At 44.9% G+C, this 14,287-nt stretch overlaps 1 protein-coding gene across 1 annotated transcript in view; it reads left to right on the top strand.

Moving 5' to 3' along the window:
* The first annotated feature begins 7,793 nt into the window (after window positions 1–7,793).
* ADCY5 (adenylate cyclase 5) overlaps window positions 7,794–14,287 on the top strand; it is a 205,313-nt gene continuing 198,819 nt past the window's right edge. Inside the window, exon 1 of the mRNA XM_082285293.1 lies at window positions 7,794–9,062. Within this exon, the coding sequence (XP_082141419.1) occupies window positions 8,061–9,062 (1,002 nt within the window). The 5' untranslated portion in view covers window positions 7,794–8,060. The remainder of the gene's footprint in view (window positions 9,063–14,287) is intronic.

Genomic DNA, 14,287 nt, shown 5'->3' with positions numbered 1-14,287 from the left:
CGTTTAAAAGAAGTGCTCATAACAAAACCTTAACTGACTGTGTCAACACTCACAACTTCCTGAAGGATCCTCAATTGAATGTGAGCTCTTTGTTCTCCTGCTGTTGTCTGCACTCTGGATGCTGATGGTTTCCTTCAAAAACAAAACTGAGTATTATAAATTTAGTGGAACGCTTAACTAATGCAACAGAATACTTCAGAGTTCATTTACTAAATATAATATGTCTGCTACCACGGCAACGTTTTTAGCATTTTTAACACTTCCTGAGAGATTTTTAAAACTGTATCTAGATGGCATGAATGCTCATAAATAACAAGTTAGAATCCTCTAATAGGAACTGAGTGGTAGCTGCAGAGGGAATGCTATTATTCTCAGCATATGCTTGTCATAAGATTGCACAACTACAGGGATTTTTTTGTTGGCTGAAGACAGGATGAAATGGTGTTGTCATGCCCAGCATCAGCACATGCCCTACTCATGATGGCTGTGACTTAGCACTGCTGTGTAATTAAAATCTTGGAAATGCTGCGCTGTGGAGAGGTGCTGAGCTCTCTTTGTGCCTTACAGTAACTATCACTGGCTATTTGGTTCCTCTCTGCATTTTGAAAACAGTATGTGTGGAAACAATTTTAGTTCCCTAGGGTAACATTAAAAAGTTGGAAAAGCTGAGGATTCTGTGGTTGTCAGCAAGTTAATGTTATGAAAGTGTGTAAGGCTCATCTTAAAGCATTGGCAGTTCTTGACGTAAGACTAGAGGAGGGATCTGTGCTGGGGTGCTGAATATAAAATAAAAAGGTGTGAATATCTGTGTGATTCAGTTTCATGTGATGAGAACTGAGTGTTTCTACAGTTGGGAGTGATTGATTCAAGCCACCCAACTGCCTGGAACTTCCATTCAATATCAAGTAGCTTTAAAATTCTGCTTCCTGTCTCTTAAATTTGTACTCTTCCACAGTTGTCGGAAGACTTACAGTAGTAAGGTAGTTAATAAAGCTGCTTTGGTGTTTTCTGAAGGCTGCCTTTGAAGTAGTTGCAATTTCAAATGTGGATGAAAAATTTGTAACTCCTTCAATACTGTTGATCACTAATTCAGAATAACATTTTCCTTTACAGATGTGAAAGACCCTAAAGCCCTTTTTATGGCTTCACAAGTTGGCTTGGGCGTTAGTGTTGTCAGAGGTTTGTTTTTCTCTTTGATGTGCTGACATGGATAATGTGGTAATATTAAGAGATGTTAGTGTCAGTATTATATCTTAATTTTCCGAATGGTTTAAGTAGATGCATATTATTTCAATCTTCCACTATGAAATCATAATTCACAATATTTAGAAACGTTTCCATGTCTAGTTATACTTGTACAAACTGTGTCACAGCTGCCTCTCTCTAGGTTTGATTTATTCTGTGCAGTTTGTACATAGAAATTTCACTTTATCTTGTACTATATGAGGATGTTATTATTGGGAAGTCCTTTGGTGGAAGTTTTTGCAGAGGCTCATTCACCTGAATTGTGAACACTGAATTTCCTTTTGTCCAGTGTTTTTGACTCCTGCTACAGACGGTCTCCACAGTCTTCTGTAAACTGTTACCACTTGCAACAAACAAGTGTACATTACAAACTTCAGTACTGACATTTTCTAGTTTGAACACCTGAACTTGCAGGATCATAGCTGCTGTGTAATTACATTCAGCCTCTTGGGCAAGACAGTGGATGAGTCTCACTCTACAGAGATAATCTGAAGAATACATATAAAGGGATACAGGCACTTCAGGTATCTTCTTTAAAATTAAAGTTGATAGCAATGTAAAAATCTGCCCCTTGGGGTTTTTTCTGCATGTAGCATGCCCATACAAAAAACCATCAGTTGTGGAGAATATATAGGAAGTGGAGGACCTTCCAATTAGCCTGACACTAGATTTTCTATGAAATCAGTTTGCCTTTTAAAGGTTTCTTTGGGTAAAATACATCCTCTTCACTAACTGGATAAGAAAAGATAAGGAGTGCTGGTCTTGTCTGCTTAATGACCATCAATAAGAAGATGAGATGGAAGAGGAGAGGTACTGGAGGTTACAGAGTTCTACCACTGTGTTTCCCAAAGAATATTTGGGCATTGACAAAACATGGAACTTTCTTCCTGTTCCCTTTAGAATCCAGTAGTAGTTTTTCTTTGGGACGAGGTTGGTGGTGTTTGGTTTTGGGAGGAATTTTCTGTTTGTTTATTAAGGCAGAACAGCAGCACTTAATGGAGATGCTGCAATGTTTAGTCTAGTGTGCTGATGACATGAAGTTTGTTTTATTTTCCTCCAGGTGTTTATTACAAGATCATAAGGAAATGGATGCACTGGCTTAGGTGCCTTGTTTTATTCCTCTTGTTTTATAAAACTTGTTTTATCCCTCTGTTCCTGTGTATAAACTACTGCTGGGAAAGTTGCTGGTTTGAGAGTATCAAATGAATTTCCTTACCCAGCTTTTTGGTACAATTTAAATTAAGTAAACAAAGCACTTCATTAGCAAGCTGGAACAGTGGAAAAAGCTTTCTTGCATCAGCAAGAAAATGGATGTGAAATTGAAAGTCAGACATTGCTGGTTAGTTTACTTAGTAAGACTGGATACTGTTACTCAGTAAGTAGTTACTTACTAAGATAGTTGATACTGTTAGAGCCCTTTACCAGAAGCAAACTGTGCAGTCTGAAAATCCTGAATTATTCCTCAAAAAGTATTGTCAAGTCAGACAATGTGTGGAAACCTGCTCTAGGCTTACAGGTGTGTTCAAAAAAGGGGCAGATGTAAGCATTCATGGGCTACTGTGCTCCAGGTTCCTGGGGATGCATAGCTGCAGATGAGGCATGCCAGATATTGAAGAAAAAAACCTGCTGACAGAAAGATGTAAAACTCCTACTGTTGTGCTCTGAGCTTCATACAGGCTCCGGGAGTCCACTCACTACAGATATTTCAGTGCTGTTCATTGCCTTGCTGCTATCTAAAGGTGACCAGGTAAATCTGCTACAGTTGACAAATGAGCTGCTGTGTTCACATTCTGTGTCAAGAACTGGAATTCTTGGCTGCTTTTTCTTAATGTCAGGATTATGTGAAATCCCTGGAATGACCACATGAATTATGTGTGTTACGGTGAATTTCATGATGCAATCCTGTATTGCAAACGTGCACATCTGCACCCCAGCTTTGCTTGGACTAAACAGCATAGACATGCAGATACATTTTTTTTCTACATTTGGGGTGAAATGTGGATGCTGCTGTGAAAAAGCTGATAAATGTGATTCAGTAAGCAAATAATCCCAAAATCAAACAACACCACCCTCGCCCCAAAGAACAACAACTACTTGCTGGATTCCAAAGGAAACAGGAAGAAAGTTTCATGTTTTGTCAATGCCTTGTCTTCCTAGGCTTCTGTGTATCCCTAAAAAACCCCAAAAGTCAGTTATGAGTCAGATTGTTTTGGGTTGGGCTTTTTGTTTGTTTTTTAAGTCACTGTGGTTTTGTGTTTATTTTCTCACTTTTGGTTCTATTCATTTTGAATCATCAGATTATTGGGAGACGGGTGGTGTGGAGCAAGAGAATTTATAACAGCAGGTTGTTCAGTTTGAGCATTTCATGGCTCCAAGCTGGACTGTGTGATTATCTCTAGGTTTCAGAGGGTTGCTTTGGATAAAGTTCTGGATTTGGTGCTTCCATGAATCTTGTAGTGCATGAAGACGATGAAGAGTGAAATGTGACACAGATGTTCTGAGGTCACTATCTAGTTGGTATTCCCCATTTTAAGTAAATAATGGAAAGGAAGAATGCTAATGTTTGTCTACTGCATCTGTTGTAATGATAATAAAGTAAAAAATATTTTATACAAATTATGAGACTACACATGAAACCAGAATTTATGTGAACTCTTTGTACATTGAAGAAGTTTAAATCTGCCTGAGTAGATCTCTCTTGATTCCCTCATGGCTTCCTGAAGGTTCTTGGGGAGGTAACCTCATTTGAGTGATTTTGTGCAAGCATTCTCTAAATCTTCCATGTGTTTACTTCCATTTAGGTATTATTCTAACCAGATAAATACTTTCTGAAAAAGAGGCATGGTTCAATTTTAATCTAGAATTTTATTAAAAGATGATTGAAGGTACTGAATGGAATTTTGCCCAACTACCCCACCCACCCACAAAGGAAAAAAAAAAAAAAGCTTTTATGATGGGGCAGGTAGAATTTTAGAATTTGTGAAGGCTGGGCTAGACTGGAAGGTGGAACATTAGACCTTCTGGATAACGAATAGTAAGTTTCTCTGTTTTTCTACACAGTACTGTGATATTTGTGTTTGTTGATCTCTTTGAACAAAGCAAGTAAATATTCTCATTTTATGGATTAGAATGCAAAGCACACTTGTATTGATTAAGGTCATAATTTGTACATAGCCATGTTGGTACTGAGATACAGAAACTCCTCACTTTTACATTCATCCTTCAAAAAATGGCTGGGCTAATTTGTGAATGAAAAAGGTAACTCCTATCTATGATAACTCATTAACAAAGAATAATTGCCTGAATGTTCTTGTAATACATGCTAGGCAATTTTAAATGACTTTACAGCAACCCAGGATATGCAGTGTTTTACTTTTGTGCATAACTTTTTTGGGTGAGACAAACATATTATGTTACTGCCATTTGTAATCAGGTTCCTGAATTAGAAACAAGAGCCAGGGCTTGAAGAAACTGCGAGTTAGAAGGAAAGCTGTAGGTAAGCTGTACGTATTATGGTCTGTATCCTTAACGTTACAATATCCTGCTCGTTGCCTTCATTCTACTACTGTTGTAAGTGATCCAGTAACATCAACACCTAGAAGTGGGCATTAGTTTTAGGATTGTGTGAAGTACCCATTTAGTTGGTGCTACTCTTAGCTTCTAAGACACTTTTAAACTTCTTAACAGCCTTGTTGTTTTCACAAGTTGCAGAATTTCTGGAGAATCTCTTCTAAATGCTCCTTTACCTCTCTTTAAACTCAACACCTCATATTTACCTACCTGTTTCTAGAGTTGCAAACTTTTGGTTGAAGACTTGTTTTCCCCTGTAGCAAGGACAAATAATTTTTCCCCTCTGGCTAATGAATTTTTTTTAAAAAACACCCTAACTTTGGTTAAGCATCAATTCTTATGACATTGCAGAAAAGCAAAACTATTTGTATGTCACACAAAATGACAGTGAAAAGAAACATGAATGATACTCTAGAACAGAAACTACCATTTTTCTGGTGCCTCTATATGTAAACTTTCTGGAGAAGGGGTGGGCTATAGCTTACTGTGCACTGGAGTCCTGCCTAGGATTCGGGCTTCCAGAGGCTATCATTATCCAAAAGCTAAGTAAGACCTTGCTTAGTCCCAGTGGTAAAACATAAAAACCTTAAAATTACTTGGTCTGTTACCTTAGCAATGTTTTACTGATATCTAGAACTAAATGTAGCAAGATGTGGATGTTGAATGTGCTTGGTTCTCATATATGCCTTCGTAGTAATTTTCTATGAAGCAGAATTAATTTTAGGGTCACCAAAAATTTTGTGGATCACCTGTCTCCTTTTTCTTGTTTTTAGTGTGAAAAAGTGAGATCTTTTACTTCTGGCTGTGAGAGGAGAGCTCCAAAATGGGACTTTGTGTACAAAACAAAAAGACCTGTCCCAGTTTGCAGCTCACTGAAGAATTGTTTCACTGTCTTTATCCCTCGTGTTCAGGCAGTGTGCAGCCAGAATAACCAGCCACACAATTCTTGAGTGTTGTTCTACTGGAGTAGAACAAAAGTAGTGTATGGATAGTGACAGTGTTGTATAATATCACAAGAAATTATAAATTCCGTCTGAAGGGTGGTATTTATGTATAAAATGTATAAAATGTCTCCTTGTGGAAAGTAAACTGTGAGTCCAATCTTGATCAGCTGCAGTGTGTAGCATCTGTCAGGAGAATGCCACGTAAGTGAGCCCCACTGTAATAGTTGGGTGCGCTTTTTTAGTAAAAGTCTCTAACTGTGAGTTCCTGATAAGTAAAAGATGCTCTGCGGAAGAAGCTGCTGAAAAATCAGCATATGGTTTTACAAACCACTGAAATGCACAAAGGCCTAAATTGCTGTAGTTTGTAGAGTTACTTGCACGTGTAAAGGACACGTGAAGGGCTTATGTTTGGAAGGTTATCTGGTTTGGGTTTTTTTTTTTTCCCGACTGTGTCCAGCAATACTACCTCTCTGCAAACGTTGCTTATCTCTGTCCCTTGATAACCACAGCTTCAGCACTACTACTGCTAAGGACTACTTGTGAGCAGGGATTTTCAGTGTTTGAACAAACATGTAGACAATTACCAGTTTCAGCAACTTAAGCCAAGCAGTTATCTGATTTGACAGTTTGTTTTTAATAAAACGTGCTGCAGAACATCAAGCAATAATATTATTCTTAGTACATAGGATGCTTACCTTCAAAACATTATAAATCATTAATTGGCTCACTCGCATCTGCAGAAAGACTGGTTCATGTGAAGGAACATTGTGGAAGAGTCTGGAGTTTGAAACTTGCTGGGAGCTGCTGTGGTGTCGTAGCCATGCCCCCCTCCCAGGTTGGGGAATATGCCGTCCGTAAAACGGTGTCACAGCGCTGTCGGGGGAAGGTGAGGGCTGTACCTTAAGTGGCTGAAAACACAAGGCAAACCTACCTGTGTGTGTATTCTACCCTTAATTTCTGTGCTGAGGCAGATCCGGTAACAGGTGCTGATGTTCAGAGAGGGTTTCCTGGGGCTTGATTTTCCTCTGCTCACCCGTTCGGCCACCGGTGCTTGGTGCTGCCGGCTCTGCCATGCCGAGCAGGAGGCAGCTGGCTCCCACACGGGAGCCCTGAGGCAGCGCACGGACACGGCCCCGCTTGCCCCGTGCCGCGGCACCGGCGGCGGTCCCGACCGCGGGTCCCGGGAGCCGCCGGGGCGGCGCCGAAGGGGTTAAGGGCGCCCCGCCCCGGCCGCGCGCATTGGCGGGGCGGCGGCCAATGGCGGCCAATGGCGGCGCGCGGCGGCGGGGCCGCGCCAATGGGGGCGGGCGGGGGCGGCGCGGCCGGCGCGCGGCTGAATGGGGAGCACAAAGCGGGGCCGGGACGCGCCGCCGCCGTCCCCGGGAGAGCCGCGCGTGGGGCCGCCGCCGCCGCAGCCCCGCACCGGCACCGCCGCCGCCCCGCTGACAGCGCGAGGGAGGCAGCGCCGCGCCCCCGCCTCTGCTCCTTCTCGGGTTTTTTTGAATTTTTTTCTTTCCCCTTTCCCGTTTTTCGGATTTGCCGGTTTCTTCCCCTCTCCCTCGGTGCCTTTGGAAGAGGCGCTGCGACCGCCCGAAGGCAAGCGCGGCGTAGCGGGAGCGGCGGCTGGGTGCATGAGCGGCGCGGCTGCCGCCGGCCGTGCCTTACCGCCGGGGCTCCGCCGCTGGGAGGCGAGGCGAGCCAGGAGCGCCGCCGCAGCCCGGCCCGCCCCGGGCAGCCCCCCCGCCGCGCCCCTCGGGCAGGGGATGCTCCCGCCGCCGCCGGCTGCCGCATCCCTGCGAGCCTGAGCCTCCGCCAGCTCCCCGCCGACCGGCCCGCGGCGAAGCGCCCGCCCTGCGCCCGGCCCCGAGCGGCGGGGGCCGGGCCGGAGCGGTGCGGGCGCGCTGCGATGCGGCTCCCCGGCGGCGCCCCGAGCCCCTGCGGCCGCCGCGGCGCGGCTGAGGGCGAGCGGCCGTGAGCCGGGGGCGTCCCGGTCCCCGCGGTGCCGAGCGCGCTCGGCGGTGTCAAAGCACCGGGGCCGGCGATGGCACTGCCCTGAGTGTCCCGCCGGGGACACCCCGGCTCTGGGGACGCCCGGCCGCTCCGGAGACTTTGGGGGCATTTGCGGGTTTTGCCTTTTTTCTTTCTTTTTTTTTTTTTTTTTTCTTTTTCTTTTTTTTCCCCCTCATTTTTTTCTCCTTCGCCTCTGCCTTTTGGGGTTTTCTCCCGGCGGTTCGTCCCCGCGGTCATCCCCTGTGCCTGCCCGGCGGTCATCCCCTCGCCCGCGGCCCCGTTCCTCAGGGCATGTCCCGGTCCAACAGCGTCAGCCCCCCGGGCTTCGGCGGTCCCGCGCCCTGGGCAGGCACCGAGCAACACCGCTCGGCCTGGGGCGAGGCGGAGGCCCGGGCCAATGGCTACTCCTACCCGCCGCCTCCCAACAGGTCCTCGGGCAAGAAGGCCTCCCGCATGTCGAGCAGGTGGAGGAGCGAGGAAGACTACGAGCCCCGGAACCGCGGGGAGAGCGGCTGCAGGATGATGAGTTTTAGGTCCAAATCCGCCTGGCAGGAGCACGGTGACGACAGCAGACGTCACCGGTCCCGCCACCCGCCTGGCAGTGATTCCCCCACTGCCCCCAACAATGCCAGCCCCCGGCAGCTGGGGGAGCAGGGGGAGGTACGGCCCCGCTCTGTGGAGTTGGGGCTGGACGAGAAACGCATCAAGGCCAAGATTGAGGAGCTGGAGGAAGAGGACGGGGACGAGGGGGACTCCGAGGCGGCCTTCTCCATGGGCAGTTGTTGCAGTAGCCTGCTGCAAATCTTCAGGTCCAAGAAGTTCCAGTCTGAGAAACTGGAACGTCTCTATCAGCGCTACTTCTTTCGGCTTAACCAGAGCAGCCTCACCATGCTTATGGCCGTGCTGGTGCTGGTCTGTGTGGTCATGCTGATCTTCCATGCCGCACACGGCCGCTATGAGGTATCCTATGTCGTGGTGCTCTCCCTGGCCATCGTGCTAATGGTGGTGCTGTGCATGGTGTGCAACCGCAACAACTTCCACCAGGACCACATGTGGTTGGCATGCTACTCTGTCATCCTGGTGATCCTGGCAGTGCAAGTGGTAGGAGTTCTGCTGGTGTGGCCTAGGAGCGCCTCAGAGGGCATCTGGTGGACCGTCTTCTTTATCTACAGCATCTACACGCTGCTGCCGGTGCGGATGAGAGCCGCGGTCATCAGCGGGGTGGTGCTCTCTGCCATCCACCTGGCTGTCTCCCTCAAGATCAACGCGGAGGATAAGTTCCTCCTGAAGCAGGTAGGCAAGCCCTTAGTGCTTTGGATGTGTGCTCAGCATTGAAGGGCAAGAGAAGTGGGGTAGTCTGACTTCCATATGCCTGCCTGATGCTGGAAGGCTGACAGGACTTCCACCTGAATCCCTAGTTTACCTATTGCTGGGTGGGAAGGTGTGCAAGGTAGTGGCTAGCCTGTAATCTTGCTTTTTTTCCATGGCTGTGGTGTTCCCTCATTTCTGCTCCAAGTTAAGGCTCTAAGCATACAAGAAATGTGCCTTACTGGGTTCCCGTGACGGCTGCTCCAGTGCTGTCAGCCAGCCCTGCTAGTGCCCTTCAGTTGTATTTAATGTAAACAGCCCTGTGCTCAGCACACCTGTGGAACGGTGTCCAAGCATGCTGCCGTTTTACTGAGAAATGTGTAGAGAGTCTGGCTGTTTTTATCAGGTAGAGGTTATCCTTGTGTGTCACTCTGGTTTTGGTGTTGGTGCAGAGCTTAGGCGTCTTAGGAGAGCATGCTCCACAGGAATGTGGGGTAGGCTTTTGGTTTAGCAGGAAAGTGTTTTGCTCTGAGATGTGCTGGAAATCTCTATGGTGAAAAAGCCCAGAGTTCCTGTACAGCCAGGATAAAAAGTACAAAAAAAAAAGTATAAAAGCAGGTTGTTATTTAGCTGTGATATCATGTTTAACTGGAGCAGTTCAGTTCACAGGAACTATAAGACTATTATCAAATGCATTACAGTGCAATTTTTAATTACCATATCTGTATAAACAACAGTAATACAAGGCGCCACTCTTCAAGTGAAGCAAGCAGCCTTGGGACTCATGTGCTTTAAGCTTACCATGCATGGTGGCAATCAGGAAAACATTGATTTAAAACGTTGAAGCTGTGAGGCAGTTGTCATCCTTTTGATGTGCAGAACACTGAGGAAGGATGAGCCTGTCACAGAGTCAGTCCTGATGCTTGTGTGTAACCAGGAATTGTTTATTAAAATCAGGTGTTTGGTGGTTTTACAGCCCTAAGACATAATACAAAATAAAGCCTCACACTCAGTGCCTGCTTTGAGTCTTAGTTCTGGGTTGTTTTGACTTCCGCCTATTGCAGTGGCAAGAAAAGTTGTAGGACTTAAAACCTCTTTAGGATGAGGCTGTCACTGTTCTGCTACACAAAATAGCCCACGAAATTACTCTCTTCTCCCCTCTGCCCAGTTAAACCTACTTGGAGAGTTTCTGGTTTTGTTCTTAGTTTGTTACAGGTATTTTTATAAGCTCTACATGACATTTTTCTTATGTTTGATATAGATGGCTTTTTGTGCATTTCCAGCAGAGCATACACTGTGAGTGGGACAGTTGGTGTTTTCCTGCTTGACTTGGAAAAGTTTGCTAATGGCCTCAGCTCTTCCCCACTGGGGCTCTGGTCTTGCAAAGCGTCATGTGTGCTTTTTTGCTTTATGAACTGAGACTTGTCCTATTGAAATCAGCGTATTTGGAGACTGTATCCTTAGATGTCAAGGCAAATCGCATCATGATTGTGGCTAGAAGATTTAGCAGTCTGTTATAAGCAGAGCTGAGTTTGGAGGATACTAACAAATGAATAAAATATCATCACGTTGGGAAGTGTTGGTAACTGTATTTTAATACAAAGGAGCCTAAATTACAAAGGCCAAATGATCGACTCCCTCATTTGAATTTGGAACAATAACAGCTCCCTCCCTTTCCAAATAGCAAGTTATTTGTAAGTGGTTGGGCTTGTGTATAAGTGTGCACTTGTCAAAGGTAGAAGCATGGGCAATAGGTGATGGTACAGTATGCACAAATCTGTGCATTGCACAGTTGCTTTCGTTTTCATAGTAATGCTGGGTTTTTCCTACAGTTTGACAATAAATGTTCAGTTAATGAGCAATGTCCTAGGAGCACTCTTACTTTGTCTTCAAAGGCAGAGCGTCTCTTCACGTTGCCTGTTTATTTTTCCTACTAACACAGTTTCTATCTTGTTGTGGTCTACACTGGCATAGCACAGGCTGAATTCAGTGGGGTTGTACAAGGTCAAGCATCAGATTCCTTACACGTCTGTGTATGAACACAAGCTGCTATCTCTTACTGTCTGATAGAAAAATCTGTTCTGCTGAGCACATTGCCTCACAGCTATTAACAGGCCTTCCTCACTGGGGCTGTATCTTGTTGCCGTGGAAATCCGGTGTGTTCAGATCTGCCCCCCTAATGCATGCAAGCCCTATTTTCCTCCTTCAAACTACCAGAGGCAAAGGCAGATGAAGACCAGATAAGTCAAGAAGAGGGAGTTTAGATGTTTTTTGTGACTTCACGCTGGCAGTCACATCAGCCTGGGTTTTGTGGAGCAGGAGTGAATGTGAATGCATTCGTGAGTGTGACTGGATGGTACTTTACACCCAGCAGTCACAGAAGAAAGGCTGGTTAGGATATATATCCCCTTTCCTCTCTTTTTCATGGCATTTTAAACTATAACACTTAAGCAAGTTTTTCTTTATGGGAGTTTTTTCTTTTAATCCTCTCTGAATTGTTTCCAAGCCAGGAGAAATCGTATACTCTTGTTATGATCCACTGACATTCAAAGCAGGGTGACTCTTGTGTTGACTCCTGAGCACTTTTATAAGGCTCTGGAGCCTGTTAAAAACTTCTCTTTCTCAAGAGAGTGAAATTCTTGGTTGTAGGTCCCTTTTGGGAGAAAGGCAGCTTGTTGGATTCCCTAGCTGAGGATGCGTGAGTTTATTGTCTGAATTATCTTCTCCTATCATTACTGGATTTCTCTGTCCCCAAACTCTCTGATCCAAGTCTATGCTAGTCACACTTCATGGAAGGGTTAAAGCAGTCTGCTGTTTCTGAATCCATAAGGTGACAGGAGTAAAAGTAGTTGTCATTGTTCAATCTTAACTGAGCTGCTTTTTAAAATAATTCTTCTGGGATCACTGGATTTGGAAAGAAGAGTCTGACTTCCCTTTGCTACCTGAAGGAGTCTGTCTTTCAAAAGAGTGCCCTGAGCACCCCTATCAAAAAGATGAGTATAGTTGGTACCTCTGTGAGTCTAATTGGCTAGAGGCAATGATCTTGGCTTCCTGAATTGAGGCTTGATTGGAATAAAAAAAATGCTAATTATTGCATTATATTAGAAAGTTATCCAATGCTGAGGAAGGGGAGAAAAAAAATCCTGTGTCTGAGAATTTACTTGTTTTCAGAGGCAGCAGGCTACTGGAAGCAGAGCACGGTGAATAGATGATGCTACACCACCTACAAATTCTGATTGCTTAAAAGGGGGGTTTTGTATGTTCCTGGGATCAGCTCTAGAGGAACTGCTTTTGGATTTATTGGGGAGAGGACGACTGTATTTGTCTTCAGGTTTATGTCCTTGTGTTATTCTGGGACAGACTACAAATGTGTTCCGCTGCATGGAAGTGTGTCTTCTCTTTGTATGTAAGAATATCTCTTTTTAGGCCAGACTATTCCATGTGTTGATACACTATCCATGGATTTCATACACTTTCAGGCTCTGAAAACACTCAACTCCAGGATTCGCCGAAGCATTGCACGTGAATGGGGCTTTCTACTACTAAACTGAGAAGTGTACTATTTATCAGTAATCTGCATTCACAGCAAAGATAACACTGAGATTTAGTCTCTGTTTGATGGGGCGAACTGCCCAGCTGACCCACAGACTTGTACAGGCACATGGGAAGAGATTCAGCCTGTGGGTTGCAGATGCTTAACTGAAGTCATGTGAGGAGACCAGCTGCCCTCAGTGCAGATAGTCTTGAGTAAGCGCTGGCGTTTTTGTAAGACTATGGGCTAAGGGACAGGGAATTTCATAAGAGAGTTTATTGGGCTCTGAATCAAACTTACAAAGGGATGGGGACTATGTGTGGGAGTGGGTGGGGGACCAGGAGTAGGGAATAGGTATGCCACATGCAAACACCAAACAAGCCCCTGGACTGAGGTTAGATTTACTCCTGTTTTCCCATCCAAACCTGTTTTATTGTAACTTTCTGAGGTTCCTTGTTCAAGGATACAGTTAACTCTGTAGTTTATTAACTCAGTATGAGTGGGTGACTGTTAAGGTACCACGAAAAATAAATACCTTTTTTTTTGTCTTGTGTCAGTAACCTCGTTGAAAGAGAAACTGAAATGCACTGATCTCTTTTCTACCCAAATACTACTGCAAACCTTCTGCAAAGGATCTCTGACAGAAAAGTTCTGAACTACCTCAGCACATCTTTTGTTTGTCTCTCTGATTCAGGGCTACTTCTTGCTGGACCCTTTTCTATGTCTCCATCATAACAGCATTACATTAGTACTCTTCATCCTTTGCTTCTGAGAACTGAGTATGTGTTGGCCTTTCTTTCTGTCAACGCCTGTTAATGGCACATGATTGATCCGGACCTCTTGACAGTGTAGCATTCCAGTTCAACCATTTCTTGGGAGATGTTGGTATGAAAACTAGCCTCTCTTTCTCCTTTTGATAAATAAACTCGTTTCAGCAGGGCTAAAAACAATTTCTTACTGTAAAGGGAATCAGCTTGAATCATGTGGATATCTCCTAGCACCTCGTAGAGATGCTTTCTAGATGGCAATTTGAATGGCATTCAACAAGAAGTTAGTCACACAGCAGGAGAAGTAGTACTGTATGTTCCATCTTAGCCTCAGCATGCTTAATATATGTAAGTGATGACTGATTTAGAGGCAGATTCTCAGCAGTGTGTTAATCAAGTCCTTGCATTGTGCTTTCATTGTCTTCAAGCAGCATTGTCTTTATTCATCAAGAAGGAGAGATGAACTACCTGGAACGCAGATGGATCTGTGTGTCAGCTCTCTTACGGTTAGGTTTTGCCTGTTTTACTTTTTTCCACCTGGAAAATATAGTTGAGTAATGTTTGTATAGGATGGGATTTTTAAGGTGCTCAGCCACATGGGGCCGGGTACTGGGTGCCTTAAACAGCACTTAATGCCCTGTTCTGCATAAACATTGATATCAGTGGGCTCTTGTGCAGTGAGAAGAGCTGTAGCACTGCTCACTACTGAAGAATCTGCCTGAGCAGCAATTGCACCAAAGTTAGTGAAAATCGATGTGCAGTTTTCTGTTCAGGGGAGAAAATGGCAACCTGAAATATTCAGTAACTGTTGCATTGATAGTTGCCTCCCTAAGGTAATTGTGTAACAGAAGTAATTAAGAAAATCCCTGAGGTAGTGGGTATCAATTTAGTCCTTTGTAGGAATATTGCCT

Source organism: Coloeus monedula (genome assembly GCF_965178545.1).
Source record: "Coloeus monedula genome assembly, chromosome: 7".
NCBI classification, from domain to species: Eukaryota; Metazoa; Chordata; class Aves; order Passeriformes; family Corvidae; genus Coloeus; species Coloeus monedula.
This window is presented reverse-complemented; position numbering and strand designations above follow the sequence as displayed.